This window comes from Apostichopus japonicus, chromosome 11, assembly GCF_037975245.1.
Source record: "Apostichopus japonicus isolate 1M-3 chromosome 11, ASM3797524v1, whole genome shotgun sequence".
Lineage (NCBI taxonomy): Eukaryota > Metazoa > Echinodermata > Holothuroidea > Aspidochirotida > Stichopodidae > Apostichopus > Apostichopus japonicus.
Window position 1 is genome coordinate 16,415,009 of NC_092571.1, and position 15,970 is coordinate 16,430,978.

At 37.3% G+C, this 15,970-nt stretch overlaps 1 protein-coding gene across 3 annotated transcripts; it reads left to right on the plus strand.

Annotated features, from left to right (window-relative positions):
• The first annotated feature begins 1,497 nt into the window (after nucleotides 1–1,497).
• Nucleotides 1,498–13,824, plus strand: LOC139975836 (N-acetylneuraminate lyase-like). Of its 3 annotated transcripts, none has more exons than XM_071984059.1 (13): nucleotides 1,498–1,801; nucleotides 3,414–3,489; nucleotides 3,961–4,022; nucleotides 4,552–4,622; nucleotides 5,039–5,126; nucleotides 6,219–6,276; nucleotides 7,456–7,531; nucleotides 8,458–8,553; nucleotides 9,215–9,360; nucleotides 10,211–10,257; nucleotides 10,995–11,079; nucleotides 11,842–11,881; nucleotides 12,339–13,824. In XM_071984059.1, the coding sequence occupies exons 2-13, from the start codon at nucleotides 3,463–3,465 to the stop codon at nucleotides 12,488–12,490; spliced, it is 948 nt and encodes a 315-aa protein (XP_071840160.1). In that variant the 5' UTR covers nucleotides 1,498–1,801; nucleotides 3,414–3,462; the 3' UTR covers nucleotides 12,491–13,824. The 3 variants fall into 3 exon arrangements, with proteins under 3 accessions (XP_071840160.1, XP_071840159.1, XP_071840161.1); XM_071984058.1 differs by having other exon boundaries at nucleotides 1,503–1,779; XM_071984060.1 differs by lacking the exon at nucleotides 1,498–1,801 and adding an exon at nucleotides 2,828–3,023.
• Nucleotides 13,825–15,970: the final 2,146 nt, after the last annotated feature.

Sequence of the window (15,970 nt, forward strand, 5' to 3'; positions counted from 1 at the left end):
TGTATAATGATTCGCGCGTGACTATCGTACGAGCGAATATAATAGGCTATAGAAGTAAATATGGATATCGTTTTAGTTATGTGCTTCGACCTTGAGCTTCAGCTAGAGTGAACACAGAGCATGTAGACATGTGTCATTATATATGTGTCATATATTTCGTGGAGTGTGACCGTTGATATTAGGTAATATGAAATTTTGTAGTTGCCTGGATGATTTTGCCATTTTCCTTTCCTTTTTTCATTTTGAGTTGGCTTTTTTTTTCTTTCATTCATTTATTTGTTTCGCAAACGCTGTTATTGGGGAGACAGTGGAAGGAAAATTATTTCAAAAAATTGTTCCAAACTTTCTACACGGTCAGCGGAAAAGGAGTGCCAGAGGGGCAACTACATAGCTAAGCTTTAGCCAGCCTCCCATTTCGATCGCTTGTTGTATTAATTGACAACTCTTTTATGCAAGCACTAGTTGGCTCCATTGTAATACTTATCATAGTCTTAGAGTTATGGAAAGTTAATGCCCTTTTACCCAAAGCCTTGTGTTGCGTTCACACAGATATATAGAGATACTCATACACAGTTGCGGAGCTAGGGGTATTGGTCAGGGGGGCAAGAATGGTCTGTAGGGGCGCTTTCAACACTATCTAAGCGGAGCGCCACCACAGGTTGGCGCGGAGCGTACAGAAATTTTTTGGGTAAAGATACTTCCTAGATCGCCGGAAATTACCATTTCCGGGCCTTGCTAATTTGCAGATAAACGAAGAATAAATAGGTGTCATCGCCATTTTGTCAGAAAATTACACCAACAAAATGTGAAAAATGTCAATAGGTAGATGAGAGCGCAATAAAAAATTCAATAATCGCGAATAAGTAAAAAGTGGTAAAAAGCTGAAAAGGGCACCAGCAGTCCATTTGAGTCCGGCAGGGGGGGGGGGCATCCTGGGCCTCCCTGACTGTAATGACGCTCAGCCACTGCTCATGCGAACTACCAGGTTACATAACATACAAATTCAGGTTTCGACTTCTGTCGTTCACTATAACTTTTTTTTTCTGGAAAATGTTATCAGGTTGCATTAAGTCAAAGAGAGAAAATACTAAAATGAACACTAAGAACTCATTGACAGAGACAGACAGACATTTTGCATGTAAAACAGTTTGTTACGGTGAATTGAACAAAGTTTGTACCGTATGTAAGTTGAGTCAATAGCAAGTGAACATTTAAAGTTGCTATGAGTTTGCTTTGGATGGTTGGGGAGTAATTTTGTGATGTACAGTGTACGGTCTTCGCGGCTGATCCGACTATTTAGCGAAAGGTACAGAAAAAACCGCCGTCTTGTTTTGACTATTGAGAAAAATGACCCTGGAGCGCCCGTTATATAATCTTGGCAACAAAGTCGGATTTATCGCTTGAGGGCCCTTTACTTGATGCTACTATCAAGTTGCGTACTGGAGAACACATAATATATAAAATACGACCCAAAGGATGGACGCTCTCGGTTCATGCTTCAGTGGATAGCCTAAGCTTTCCCAATTATGGGTGAATTATAGGTGACCGTTTGGGGAATAAATTCAAGTAATACGTCGTACTGAACAAGGTCAATATAATCAGTGATCACGGCCCATCTTGACCAACTGATCTGTACAGATCAGTTGTCTTGACGTATGAAGAAAAAAAATGACGTATGCTATTTCACTCAAGGAAACCTTTAGTATGAGGTAGACTCACCTTCGTTGCCCGTGTAAACAATTGGCACATTGTTCAAATTCTACGAAGCAAGATAATAAGGTACGCTTTCGTTTTCTTTGAGGTCCTTGTTTTGAATGTTTTTCATATTTGTACAAAGCGACCGGTGGCGTTTCGTTTTTATGAATGCCATAAATTCTTAAGCCTCATTTGGATATTCATAAATAGCGTAGGTTTAGGCTACCTTAACTTAACACTTACGTTGTGGCTACTGACACGGAAGCAGGACACTTCGCCCAACAACCATTTCGCCCAACTGCCATTTCGCCCAACCTTACCATTTCGCCCAACTAGCCTGGTCATTTCGCCCAACCAGCCTGGTCATTTCGCCCAACCAGCCTGGTCATTTCGCCCAACCAGCCTGGTCATTTCGCCCAACCTTGATTAAATATGATACTTCAAAAGGAAACGTTCGGGAATTTTTAACGTTACAGGATACGAATCGAATATTAAGGAATCTTTAGGATGGATCAGTGTTTTAGGGGTTAGGTTTGATAGTAAACGTTCGGGAATTGTTAACGTTATGGGATTCGAACCGAGTATTAAGGAAACTTAAAGTCGTGGTTAAATTGATTACAAATGTTAATTCATATGTGGTTACATTGATAAAGTGGTTAAATTGATTAAATATAGTACTTCAATATTACGGACGGGTTTTATACTTTTTTCTTCAATTTAATAAGGAAACGTTCGGGAATTTTTAGTCAGTATGATGGATCAGTGTTTTAGGGGTCAGGTTTGATAGGTTTTTATGAAGACCGATTCCCCTGTGTTTGTATAATAATATAACTCCCATTGTATGCGTAAACGCCTAAAGTAGTGTAATCCTCCCATTATACCCGAAATAACGTACTGTTCAGACTTCGATCGATATCGAGCAGACCGCACTTTTTTATTTACCTATTACGAAGTAACCTAACGCAAAAAAAAAATCAAATTGAACCAGTGAATAGAAAAAGTAATAATATTCTGACTGAATATTAGTAAAAATAAGGTTGGGCGAAATGACCAATACGGTTGGGCGAAATGACTATGATGGTTGGGCGAAATGACCGTTGGTTGGGCGAAATGACCAGGCTGGTTGGGCGAAATGACCAGGCTGGTTGGGCGAAATGGCAGTTGGGCGAAATGGTTGTTGGGCGAAGTGACTAGAAAGCATTGACACAAAGTAGGCCTAATCTAGGCCTAGATCGTTTATCTATAAAGATACCCGGGTCTATTGACACGTACGTCGACTATTGGCATCCAGTGAAAAGTTGTGTAAAGTTGTTTGAGCTGTTATAAAGGTTCGTCCGTATTGATAATTAAGCCTAAAATTATATATGACCCATGCCTCTTTAATTTTATCTGAAGGAATCTAGGCATCATTCTCCAACTTCCAAGGTATCTATTATTGTTGAAGCATTTTGAGCCTCACACCAATAACGCATCAGGACATGATTTCGTCAGGTCCTGCAGTGTGAGCCAACCGGCAGCAATGGGGCTAATTTCTTTGGAGTCTGGCTAAATTTTGGCACAGGGGAAAACATCCAGAATAAGAGCTGACCAGTCAATCAGTTCTTGATTGAGGGATCCTGATGTGAACAATCAGTCTTATGTCACCCAACATTGTTTCTTTGTGGGAGACACCAGCTTAGTTTTAACAGAAACATTTCTTTCACATTCCATTTCAACAGAGAGTCCATCCTCTGCCATATTTAGACCAAACAAGCAGTTTTTTCCCAAATGGCCGCTCAAGAGACAAAGACAAAGGTAAAAACAATGTTTCCATGATCAAGATTGTTCGAAGTCAAAGTAAAAGCACAACATTTCCACTCTCCAGACTTTTCCAGAAGTTCCCAAAGAAAGCTTGAAAATGGGATCCTTATAATGGCCATTTAAAGAGATGGTAGCATGAGGATAAATAAAATAACAAGTGATGTAAACTTCACTGGTGGGTGGCTCTCTGTCAGGGTTCAACCAACACTTAGGTTTACCAGCTGGTGCCAATCAGAAATTGATATCTTTCCATCCAGCATTCAGTAATCGCCACAACCGAATCAGCGGGCAGAGAATTCTAGACGTTTCTACTTTATGAGTAAAATTACCCTGGACATTGAGAAATGGCGACCTGGACTAGACTTATTCTTGCTATTTCCATTAATGTAATCATGAAACACCCTGTCATAGTTCTCTCACTCATCATGAAAATCTCATAGCAACATACTTTTCTTTATGATGCAGGCAGCCAGTTTTCGTTTAGAGGGATTAACTGCAGCTGTATTCACTCCCTTTCATCAAAATGGGTGAGTCAAACCGGTGTAGAAAAGTATATGGAGTCTTCATGTCCAAAATGCTGCACACAGTCTATACAAACATTCTAGTTCAAGATTCTCCCAAAGATGAAACAAAGTTTTGAAACTTGTTGTTTATTCCTTAGGTTGATAGACTTAAAATTTTAATATGCTTCATAAATTTTAATTGTATTTTGAAAACCGTGGCATGTCACTGCAGCATTTTAAACCCCCACCAAGTATTTGTCCTGATGAGGTATAAATTGAACAATTTCTAAAGGAAGGTTCCGAGAATGCTTTAATCTTTTATCAGCCAAGCACCAAGTCAATGACATCACTAATAGTTAGAAAACAAGTGTCATCTTATCTTATTATGCTGACATGCAAGATGTATAAACGTTGCAACAAACCAGTTTGTGCTCCTTGTAGAGGATGGAATTTAGTACTCCTTTACCCCCACTTTACCCCCTCCCTCCTCAACTATTTCTACATGAAATAAATTCATTTTGATAGCAAAATAAATATTGTCTTTCTTTTTCAGTGACCTAAATCTTGATCCAATAAGTGCTTACATTGACTGCCTGGTGAAGGATGGTGTTAAGAACGCCTTCAGTAAGTACAAACTTTCGCATAATTTTAAGTAATTTATTTTGCGTTTTTGTCCTTCTCACCTTCAAAAAGTGTCAAAAGTGTTCCATAACAGTAGTAGTTAATCGGAATGACAGGAATTATATTAACAGCTGGTTTCATGATTCTCACATTCAACTAGGTGTGGTAAGGCTAAACAGATGTGCTGTGAAAGTATTACAGTATGTTCCTAGATGAGTTGTTTAATTTCATTAATAAGGAAGTAAACAGAACATTGAAGATGGGCCATTAAATGTGAGCTTTTGATGAATAAACTCAACAAACTATTAACAGGTATTTTTACCATTGCTTGGGTAAGAGTGTTGCATTTCATTTTTTTCCCCTTCTCAAATATTAAAAGTTTTTAATCACTTTCAAACCCATTCTGTGTACTTGAACAGTTAATGGAACTAACGGCGAAGGCTGGTCACTGACGATGGCTGAAAGGAAGCAGGTCGCTGAACATTGGAAGAAGGTGAACAATGGCAGGTAGGAAGCAATTTACGGCTTAAAGGCATTGAAGACTCGCCCCAAACCGCGTGCAGCCATCTGAAAAACTTAACTTTCCGTTGCTTGCAAGTGAAGTTTTTTCGTGTCGCTACAAAATGCAGACAGTAATGAAACGTGATACCTTGTTATCTTTTATCTAGACCTGAGATGTCCATCACTGCTATGTACACTGCATTATTGGTATTGACCATAGCTGCATGTATTGACTGTGCACTAGTGTCTAATTACCAACGGTAGCAAGCTGTGTGTGTATTTTCTGGGATCGATGGTGGTGTCAAACATTTTGTTACACCTCATTCGAAACTAGGCCAGATTACCGGCATGAGACGTTTTTTTGTGCACGAGTCTTCAATGCCTTTAACGAAAAAAATGGAATTTAAACTGAGACGATTAAACACAATGTCCCATTTCTTTGTTCTTTCCCCTAAACTTACTTGATGTGTTACAAATTATTAAGAATTCTGAGGAAATTAATTCAGTTCATTTATCAAAAGTAATGTATGTCAAGTTTTACACATTTTATGGATTCTTTGTCCATTTTTTTCATTTTGTTGGACTATGTAGTATAATAATAAAAGTTCTCTCCCAAACTGTGCAAATCTGTTGGTATAGCATCCTTTGGTTGCCATATCTTGTATCTTGTTGCCATATCTGAAGGTCAATTTTCCAGTTTTGGGGGTTAATTTTCACAGTCAGTGCACCTTCTTATAAGCTTCATTACACAAATTTCCTTTTCAAGTTATCTCTTTATAAGAGACAAATTCAACAAAACAACAAACAAGAGATAATACAATAAAGGTTTATACAGATGGCAGTCACAAGAGAGATACATGACAAAACAGGACTGCAGAAAATAATACAAGGTTACAAAGATCGAGCAGTACTGACATTGTGGCAGCAGCACTACAGTAAGAGCTGGCAATTGGGACAGAGATTAACTATGGCAAGGTTTCCATTTATCTTAGCACAAAACTGACTTAGATTTGGAAGTAACGACTTTAGACTTTCCATTGAAATAGGTCATGCATCTAGATTTATTGACTTGATGTTTGTGATATCTTTTATTTACAGACTAAGTGCATTGGTCATTAATGTTGGTGCCAGTGCTGTGAGAGAATCCCAAGAATTGGTATGCTTGCATTCATTTTACATCTAGTCTATAGAATACACAGTCGTGGGTTTTCAAATATACAACATATAATATAAATTGTTCACCACAGTGGTGCTTTCTGCACTTCTGTGCTTCTGGTATTGAACTTCTGCCACTTTCCCTTGGGACAGGACCACTTACACCTGGTGGGGTGGAGTAAGGAGTGGTAGGGCTGTTTTGCCTCTCGAGCAAAGAAGAGGGATATCGCAACTTTAGAGGGCGCTTGAAGTTTTAACTCTCCAGCTCTCCATTGAACTACAATTATAAAGTGTTGATGCTTCCCATAAATATCAAGATGCATACATATATTGTGATTTTTCAGACATTTATTAATTTCCGACATTTTCGCGTTGGACAATGACACAGAAGAGCCACTTACATACCATGTCTTTAAACTATAAAGCTTGTCATTGGCTTAATGATCAACAACTTCTATCAGAGTATTGCCCAAAACAAAATGTGTAGTTTTGTATTTTCATGTAATCTTAACCCTAAATATAAATACTTAACTTGTGGTTCTGATCCTGTTTATACCATCACCCTTCTCCTTACCTTCCCTTAACATTAAACTCTTTTAAAGTGACTTACTTACTTTGCATCCTCCTCACTGATTAAAATATTTTTGCTTAATATTTTCTTTCAAATCATCTTAATGTTCTAATTTAATAACCACTTCATCCATTTTAGTTTTGCTTCTCATGGAAGGGTATTGAGGTGGGGTAGGGGGGGGGCAGGAGGACTTGATTTGGCCTTCCCTATCAGCTTGTCTGTGTTGCTGCTCAGTATGATATTCTATTGCACTAAAAATCGAAACCTTCCAAAAGTAGAGCTTCACCAGTTTCATGGGAGAAATGATATTTTTCTTGTATCTTGAAAACATTCAATTTACTCAAAACATCCTCAAGGTGGTGTTCAGAGAAGTGGAATGATTTTTTTGTCACAAGAATACACATGGGGGAAAATGTGGATGTCCTGTTTGTGACGATTAATGATTGGTGTTTTAACATTACACACAGTTATTTTGTGTGCTCATTTACACTCTCTGGATTATTTGAAAAGTTTTGAGACATTTTTTACCTGCTTATATATTTAAGTCACATCGCATGCAGTGTTGCCATGGTAACTTGAATTTTTACAATTCACCCTTTTTCTGTACAGGCAGCACATGCTCAAAGCATAGGAATAGATGCTATATCTTGCACTCCACCGACTGGCTACAAAGCAAAGAACTTTGGTGAGTAAATCATCCTCGAGCGTTCCTAACGATGTGTGGTCAGGTCGGTGTTTGGGGAGGAAGAGGAGAGGGGATGGGGCAGGGCTGGGTGTTGGAATCATAAACAACATCAGCTGTGTGAATTTTTTTTAACCCATTGTGCCAAATTTTATTCAATGGTCTGGAAATCATGGTTTCCTTTACATAGAGACTTGTAAGATCATCGCACTTGCTGTTCCCAGTCAGATCGGGTCAAAAAATTAGGACAGTAGTTTTGACTAGAATATCTCAGGTTTCTATCCCAGACCAGTTGCTTTCAGGCTCTGGAAAAAAAACCCATCAAATTTGACAGACAAGTTGCATTTTTAAAGAAAAAGAGAGAACATGTAAAATTAGAAATGCATAGAGATTCAATCTTGATAGAATTTCAAGAAAAAATATATATATATTTATTGCTTTCATTCAGCAAACTGAATTTGAAATAATCCCTCTTTTGAAAGCATTCTTGGTACAATGCAAGATTGCCCTCCAAATATTGTGATGTGTTTTGTTTGTTTTTTTGCATTCTTTGGCTTATATTTAGTCTATGTAAAGTTAATGCTAGATACTTTAGTGTAAGTAACAACAGAAATGGATTTCATAAATCTATCTAAATCTATGTAAAATGTCTGACATCGCTGGCTGACTCACCTTAATCTGTTCCCACGGTAACTATAACAAATTATGAAGATAATGACAATGAGGGTATAGGATATTCCTCTCTGTCATTTCTTTACTCTCCCTCTTATTTTGACTCCATTTTAACCCCCCCTCTCCCCCTCACCCATCACCCTGACACATGTGCTACTCATCCCCCCAATGACAGTCAGGACAACCCCCTCTCCCCCCAAAAAAAACCCCAACCAACCCCACTTTGATCCACTACTTCTTTCTTTTTCTTTATACAGACATTTTGGTTTGTGCTTTGAAGGAAATAGCCCAGAAAGCTCCAGAAACTCCTTTTTATTTTTATCATCTGTCAGTGACCAATGTCCCCGAGATCGGTGAGTGTCTGTCACTGGAGTCAGAATTCATTCTGTTTTAATCAGTATTCTGCAACAATGGATCTCCATTAATGTGAAGTACATACAGCAGGAAAGGGCTGCTTGTGTGTTCTATCACGAACATGGACCGGCCTATGCTAGCCTCTTAAAGCATCTGTCGAAACTCAGGAAAGGCAAACTTTTTACAATCATATACTTCCCTTTTTTTCCCCTAAATTTTCATTCTCATATCAAATGTTGATCATGTCATTAACAAAAAAACGGGCAATTTTTGTCTCAAAGATTCAGATTCATTTCAAATCCTCTTTGAAATTCTAGAGGTTTACGGTGCGGTTAAATGCCCATAACTGCCAGTTATAATCAAAAAACAAAATCTGGCAGGGATTCTCTGTGACTTTTCTCTTTTCCAATTTTTATTTTATTTTGTGTTTTACATACCCTCTGGTAAAATAGTTGATGTTAATAATTGTTTATTATTCCTTTGAGTCTCAACTGTATTGTACTTGAACTCTCCCACTCCTTTTTCCTAGATTTTACCATAATAATAATAGTAGTAATATTTCATGTATATACTGGAATTTTTTTATATAGTTTATATGTCTCTTAAGCAACATATTTATAGCATTATCTGAATCCTGAAAAAAAATGTCCCTCTTTCAAGGTTCAATGGAAGTATTCTTGGACGCTCTGCAGAGGAACCCTATTCCTACTTTCTGTGGGATGAAGTTCTCGTCCTGCCGCCTCTACGAGTTGAAGAGATGCCTTCAGAGACCAGAGGGATACCAGATATGTTCAGGACATGATGAGGTAAAAACATGTTCTTTTTTTGTCCTTTTTATCAATGCAGTCTTCATTGTGTTGCAATATATTAACCTTCCCTACCAAACACACAGCATTGGCTCATCTGCTCCACAAAGAATCTTACTTTTCAACACAAAGTTTGAATATTTTTTTCTTTAAAAACATAATTTTCAATTATCTTGTCATAACTGCATTGCTTTTATATTTCTTGAATTAAGAAAGTGCTTGTCTTGAGTTAAATGTCTTTTGATGAGAGAAAAGACCACGATGGTGAAATTAAATCTGTGAGAGGGCGTGTGCACGAGTACAAGCAAATATGCTATAATACCAGTACACCAGAGTGCAAACAAATATATGCTAGAATATGAGTGCACAAGAGTATAAACAAAATAAGCTAGAATAGTAGGACACAAGAGTACAAACAAATATGCTAGAATAATAGGACACAAGAATACAAACAAATATGCTAGAATACTAGGAGAACCAATTTTGCTAGAATACGAGTACATGAGAGTACAAACAAATATGCTAGAATATGAGTACACAAGAGTACAAACAAATATGCTAGAATAGTAGGACACAAGAGTACAAACAAATATGCTAGAATACTAGGACAACCAATTTTGCTAGAATACGAGTACATGAGAGTAAAAACAAATATGCTAGAATATGAGTACACAAGAGTACAAACAAATATGCTAGAATAGTAGGACACAAGAGTACAAACAAATATGCTAGAATACTAGGACAAACAAATAGCTAGGATATGAGTGCACAAGAGTACAAACAAATATGCTAGAGTACTAGGACACGAGAGTACAAATAAATATTTTCATGTTTCATTGCCAATTTTCAGCATCTGCTAGCGGTGGTGGCTATCGGCAATTACTCATTCATTGGTGGGTAAGTAGAATGTAACTAAGACTAAAAGTTGAACCAGTTGGTTGAAAATGATATGGGATAATCGTTGTAAGTTTTGTAAGTTCTTTTATCTGACTAGGGAAGGAACATATGTAATGGTTAAAATCGTCAAAGGGAAGGCAAGGGTCCAATGTTCACAACTTCACAACAGAACCAGCCAGAAGACAAGGGTCGGACCAATGACTTAACTGTAACATTTTTTGGAATAAATTTCAATTTTGATAATTGTAATAAATGGCAGGTTGATGGAATAAATCAGACAAATCTAAAATGAAGCTAATCAAACAAATCTAAAATGAAGGTAATCAAAGTTTTAAGAGAAAATGATAAAATTTGGAAACCGCTGAGCAGAGGTTCTTTTACACGAGACTGTCTGATAGTTATGTTCTTGACGGAGTGAGGTCCTATATTTTAGGTTCAGCATTTCAGGCCCGGCCCTGAAAAATTTCTTGCTTTTGTCCCCAATATATAAATACAAATTTATACTTCTATTAATCTGGAACAGAAAGGTTTAAACCTAGCGTTGTGAATAACTGAAGATTGATTTCAATTCTACCTTAAATCCCCCATGTTGTTCCTTTATATATTAAATATCGATAGAGAAAACAATTGCAAAAGATTTTCATTGAGATTAATATTCTTCTTCGGATTAAATAAAATACAACAATTCTTTTAAAACAAAATGCTTTAATCTGTCTATATTGAATTAATCCATACAGAACCGTCAACTTTCAGGCAAAGCTGTTTACGAAAGTAATGGAAGCTTATAAGAGAAAGGACCTTGAAGCTGCTGAAAAGCATTACGTAAGTACTTTTAACTAGGCTGAAGAGAGAGAAGTTACGAGTGATTGAGGTATCGGCCACCTTTCAGTCATTTGTCAGTTTTAAGAGCAAGAAAAAACTTTTCTCTGAATTCACATTAGGACTTTATCTTTGAAATCTTGTTTGTTGCACATAACAACACCCACAGAAATTGATCATATACTCCTAAAGGTTTTATAGTAATTTGTATACTGCTTAAAATCGTCAGAGGTCATTTGCGCCCAACAGAGGTCAAATTCTGAAAACCCAAAGGTTGAATGAGCTGTATACTTGGTATGTGGATTCTCCTCACTGAGTACTAAAAGCATGGTGTTTTTTATTTTGGAGGTCAAAGGTCTTTTAAAAGTCAGATGAGGTCAAAGTCTGATAACTCCAAAAGAAAAGCTTGAACTAATTTGCAAGTCGGTATGTGAGTCCAACTTATTGAGCACAATAATCTTGTGTTCAAGTTTTAAATATGAAATGTTCTCATATGTAACATGGCAAGGAATCTCTAACCCTGTTGGATCTCTCATTAGCCAATGCGAACAAGTAAAGAGAAATGCCTGATAAACTCAACATCTCAATAAGAAAATTTTTGCCAAATTAAGCTATTTAATATTTGGGTGGCCTCGGATTTTTCATGCCTGACATGTACAAACAGGGTCGTAATTTATTTTTTGGGTAATTTCAGCCAGAAATTGTTATTTCAAGAAGTATATTTATGTCAGATGTGCTTGATTGTTATTCTCTCTATGTACACAGGATCAGTTTGTCATCAATTGCAGCATCCTGAAGAAACATGGTACGTAATTGTGTGCGATGTACACTGTAAATTAAGATAACGTAAAAGGAAAATTTGGGTATATATCTCCAGGTATTCCAAGTGTAAAATTACAAGGCAACGGGCCCTTTGTATAGAGAATGGGTGTGGGGATATATGCCTTCTGACCGGCTGTAGGCTGTAACATATAGGAATATGCTTTCCCTCTATTATAAGATATCTGAATATGTTTCCTCACTCTTCCTACACTATATAGATATATATATATATCCCATTACTCTATCTGACCCTCTATTTGCAGTTTTTGGATATATTCTCTTACTATACTAGTAATATGTATGAATATATGTCCCTCTACCTGTATTATAAATATATATATATATATATATATATATATATATATATCTTGCCATTCTCCTAACTACTACAATGGACAAAAAACACCACGTCTGTAAAATTCTGCTCTTTATATCTATAGGTGACGGGGTACCCATTTGTAAAGCTATCATGAAGCTGAGTCACATGGACTTGGGCCCTTGTCGATCCCCTCTGATCAAACTGTCACCCGAGGAGGAAGAAGCACTGATGGTTGATCTGCAGCAGTCTGGGTTTTTGGATAGCGTTAAATAGCTTTGGCGGTTCACGTAATGTTAACAGATGTAAGGTTCTCATTTTATTCATCTCACAGATTATTTCAAAATAAAAAATTAAATAAAACTGTTAGCAAACTGCTTATCCACTAGAGAGCCTGTGTAGGAGAATGTGTAAAAGTAAGTTGGCCTGACGTTTCGATCCTAGCAGGATCTTCTTCAAAGGCTAAATGACAAGCAACAGTAACAGAAGGGACAAAAACACGCACAGAATACAGACAGGTTTATGAGCATGGTGAACACAAAGAGATAGATGTAAGGGGATTGGTAGACTAGGGATGGAGAGAAGAAAGAAAGAAAGAAACCAACAGGGGAAGAGGAGAGGTATGAGATAAACAGTGGAGGGATATAGAGGAATTAAGGGAAGGGGGTAGGGAATAAACTGGAGAAGGACAAAGACAGAAAGGTGTGGAGAAAAAAGGGTGGAAGAGAGCTATGAGAAGAGGAGTGATGGGGGGGGGGAACAAGGGGAGAAGGAGGGGGGACAGAAGAATTATTTCATCGCAATTCCTCAGAGAGAATACTGATGTAAGGCATTATCTGGAAAATAAGGATTTTTTCATTTTGTATTATGATTATTATTTTTTATGTTTTTAATTTTTTGCTTGTGGCATTTGCTGCATATTTTGTTGTTACTCATTTCCAATCTAGCTAATAGTTGATACTGTCTTTCACACAGGGTACACAGCTTTCACAAGGCATAAATATAAATTCCAGCTCAACAGAAAAAGGTTTTTTTCACATTCCACAGATAGAATATTAGAAATCTTACACAAGCCCAGACGGGCGAGAGTTTATGATATTTTTATTGTAGCGTTTCATTTTATAGTACCAGTAAAAAGTTTAAAAAAACAAGAATGATTCTTATATTTCCTTGAATGTCTCAAATATGTAGACATTTGATATAAACTGAAATGAAGAAATAATCTCACATAGTACAAAAACTGCAAAAAGGTTCTTTTTTCTTCCAAGAATTTTTTTTTTAAATGTAGCATGTTAGTTGCCAGAATTGGAATGACATCAGAAACACACTGCCAAAAAAACTTTCTGATTAATTGCCGGGGTGTAGTTGATGAGATGTTTAATCAGAAGATTCGGCTGAAAGTTGAAACTATAGATGAAGTTTCAATGAAGGGTTAAAAATAGGGGATGTAGAAGGGGGGAGGGGGAGAGAGAGTTCATAATAGGAGAAAGAAAAGAAAAGAAGTTCTATATTAAGTTAGATGATATGAGAAGTATTATAACCAAAGATGAATATTCAGATGTAATCTAGCATATGCTCATTAACAGCTGAAATATATTATATACATATTATGGATTGGTAGTTGTGTGTTTTATGACTTTTCTCTGTTTTCTCATAAATATTGTAGTTAGTGTCAAGCTTGCATGATTAATTAGCTTTGATATTCATTCCAAACGGAACACATTGTCCCTGACAAATGGGTGTCTAGAGGGCAGCACCACCATCATATTGGAAGTACTGGAGGGCAGCACCACCAACATGTTGGAAACTAGTCATAGCATAGAGACAGCATTGCCAATGTTGTGTTTTAAATGCCAAAAATGCCAACTTTGGTTTCAATTCTCAATGGCCAAACAGTAGATTGGCATCTTTTTTGGATGGTCTACCAATCTACAAGAAATTGTAGTTGAAAATTGCTAAATTCTGCCTAAGAATATTGATTTCAACCATGTCACATTGTTCAGTCAAACTCAAGGCCTAAGCGTAGGTAAAAACATTTTGTTACCATGTTTCACTCCCTTAGAGAATCAAGTTGCAAAGAATTGAAAACACACACAGTTCCTACCCTATACTCAGGGTCAACTGTCATAAGTTAACAGGAAATGCTATTTGGTAGAGGGGGTGGGGGGGCAGGGGTTCACTGCATTTGACTGCTTATTTGGGTGATTTCATCACAGCAAAACTTGCAACCCTGAGCATGGATGAAAATATTAAATGATGTGTTGTTATTGCATTTGGGTTATCATATGTCAGGGTTGTCCAACCTACGGCCCGCGGGCCACAGTCCGGCCCGCCGCAGGGTTGTGTCCGGCCCGCCAGAGATGCTCTATGGTGCGAAATTTTAGTGAGCAGATTTATTGATAACAATTTGAAGCTATATAATCAATCATTCGAACCTTCTGGGTCCAAAAAACTGCATACAGGTCAGTTTGTGTGACACTCTCTCAGCGGAGGAGGGGGAGGGGGCGGCTGAACTTTATTCATCTGTTTTATCAGGAAGGAAAATAAATCAGTGCGCTCCGTGCGCAGTGCTCACATTTTGTTGCCTTGGGCTTCGGGCCAAAATATCGAAAAATCGAGCGTAGGGTTCATGCGGCCCCCTCCTTCATCATAATCATTCCATGTGGCCCTCCTCTGCAAAAGGTTGGACAACCCTGTCATATGTTATTCTGAGGAAAGAAGAAGTTGCAAACTGGGAAAAGGCATTCCCATTGTAGGGGGAAATTTCTTAGAATTAGTTGGAAGTTTCATTCTCAATGTAAATTAGAATCAATGGCTGAAAGCCTGTTACTTTTGACAATTTCCCTTTCTCTATCATATTTTAAAAGTTAGATGGCCAAATTAACTTGAGAAGGTTTTTCCATTGTATTTTTCAAAGCTTTGTTGGGAATAACCATTTACATACATGCCAAGTGAACATTAACGCAGGTTCCATTCTGGGTATGGTATACCATGCCCTAAGCGAAGGACCTGTTTAACATGGCAACACGCACTTAATCAAAACGATCTGTGTGTCCTCAGACCAGTCTTATGTAGACTATTGAAGTACAATAGTGTGGGTTTGTATTGTTGTTACAGGACCAGCAGCATATCTTCTTGTCGGTACTTAATGGTAATAACTTTTCATGACTAGCGCCATCTAATTTGGACATGCACTTTTATCAAAACCACGTACCCAGAATTGGATGATTTCAACACTGATCATTTAGTGTCAGATCAAGGGGAGGAGGTGTAAGATGAATGAACAATCTAGCAAATTCTCAGCCAATGAGAAGATTGTAAAGAATACTTAGAAGTGATATACTTGGTCGACAACCTTAGTAACTCCCTGGCATTTCATACTAAAGTCAAGTCTGTACAGTATCACATATCGCAGCGTTTGATGAATGTTGGCTCTCACCCGTACATGGCTGTGGAATAGTTTATAACATAAGTTGTGTAACAAATATCCACCAAAGATGTTCGACAGATGATCTGTTACTAGTATCGACAAATAACATGTTAATCGTAGCCACAAATGGTTTATTACTAGTATCACCCAATGATATGTATTAATTAATGATCTGTTACACAAAACAGGTCGTTTTTCTATAACAAATGATATGTCACTAGTATCGACTACTGTTCTGTTACTAGTATCAACCAAGGATCTGTTACTAGTATCGATCAATGATCTGTTACTATAGTATCAACCAATGATTACTTTAGTATCGACCA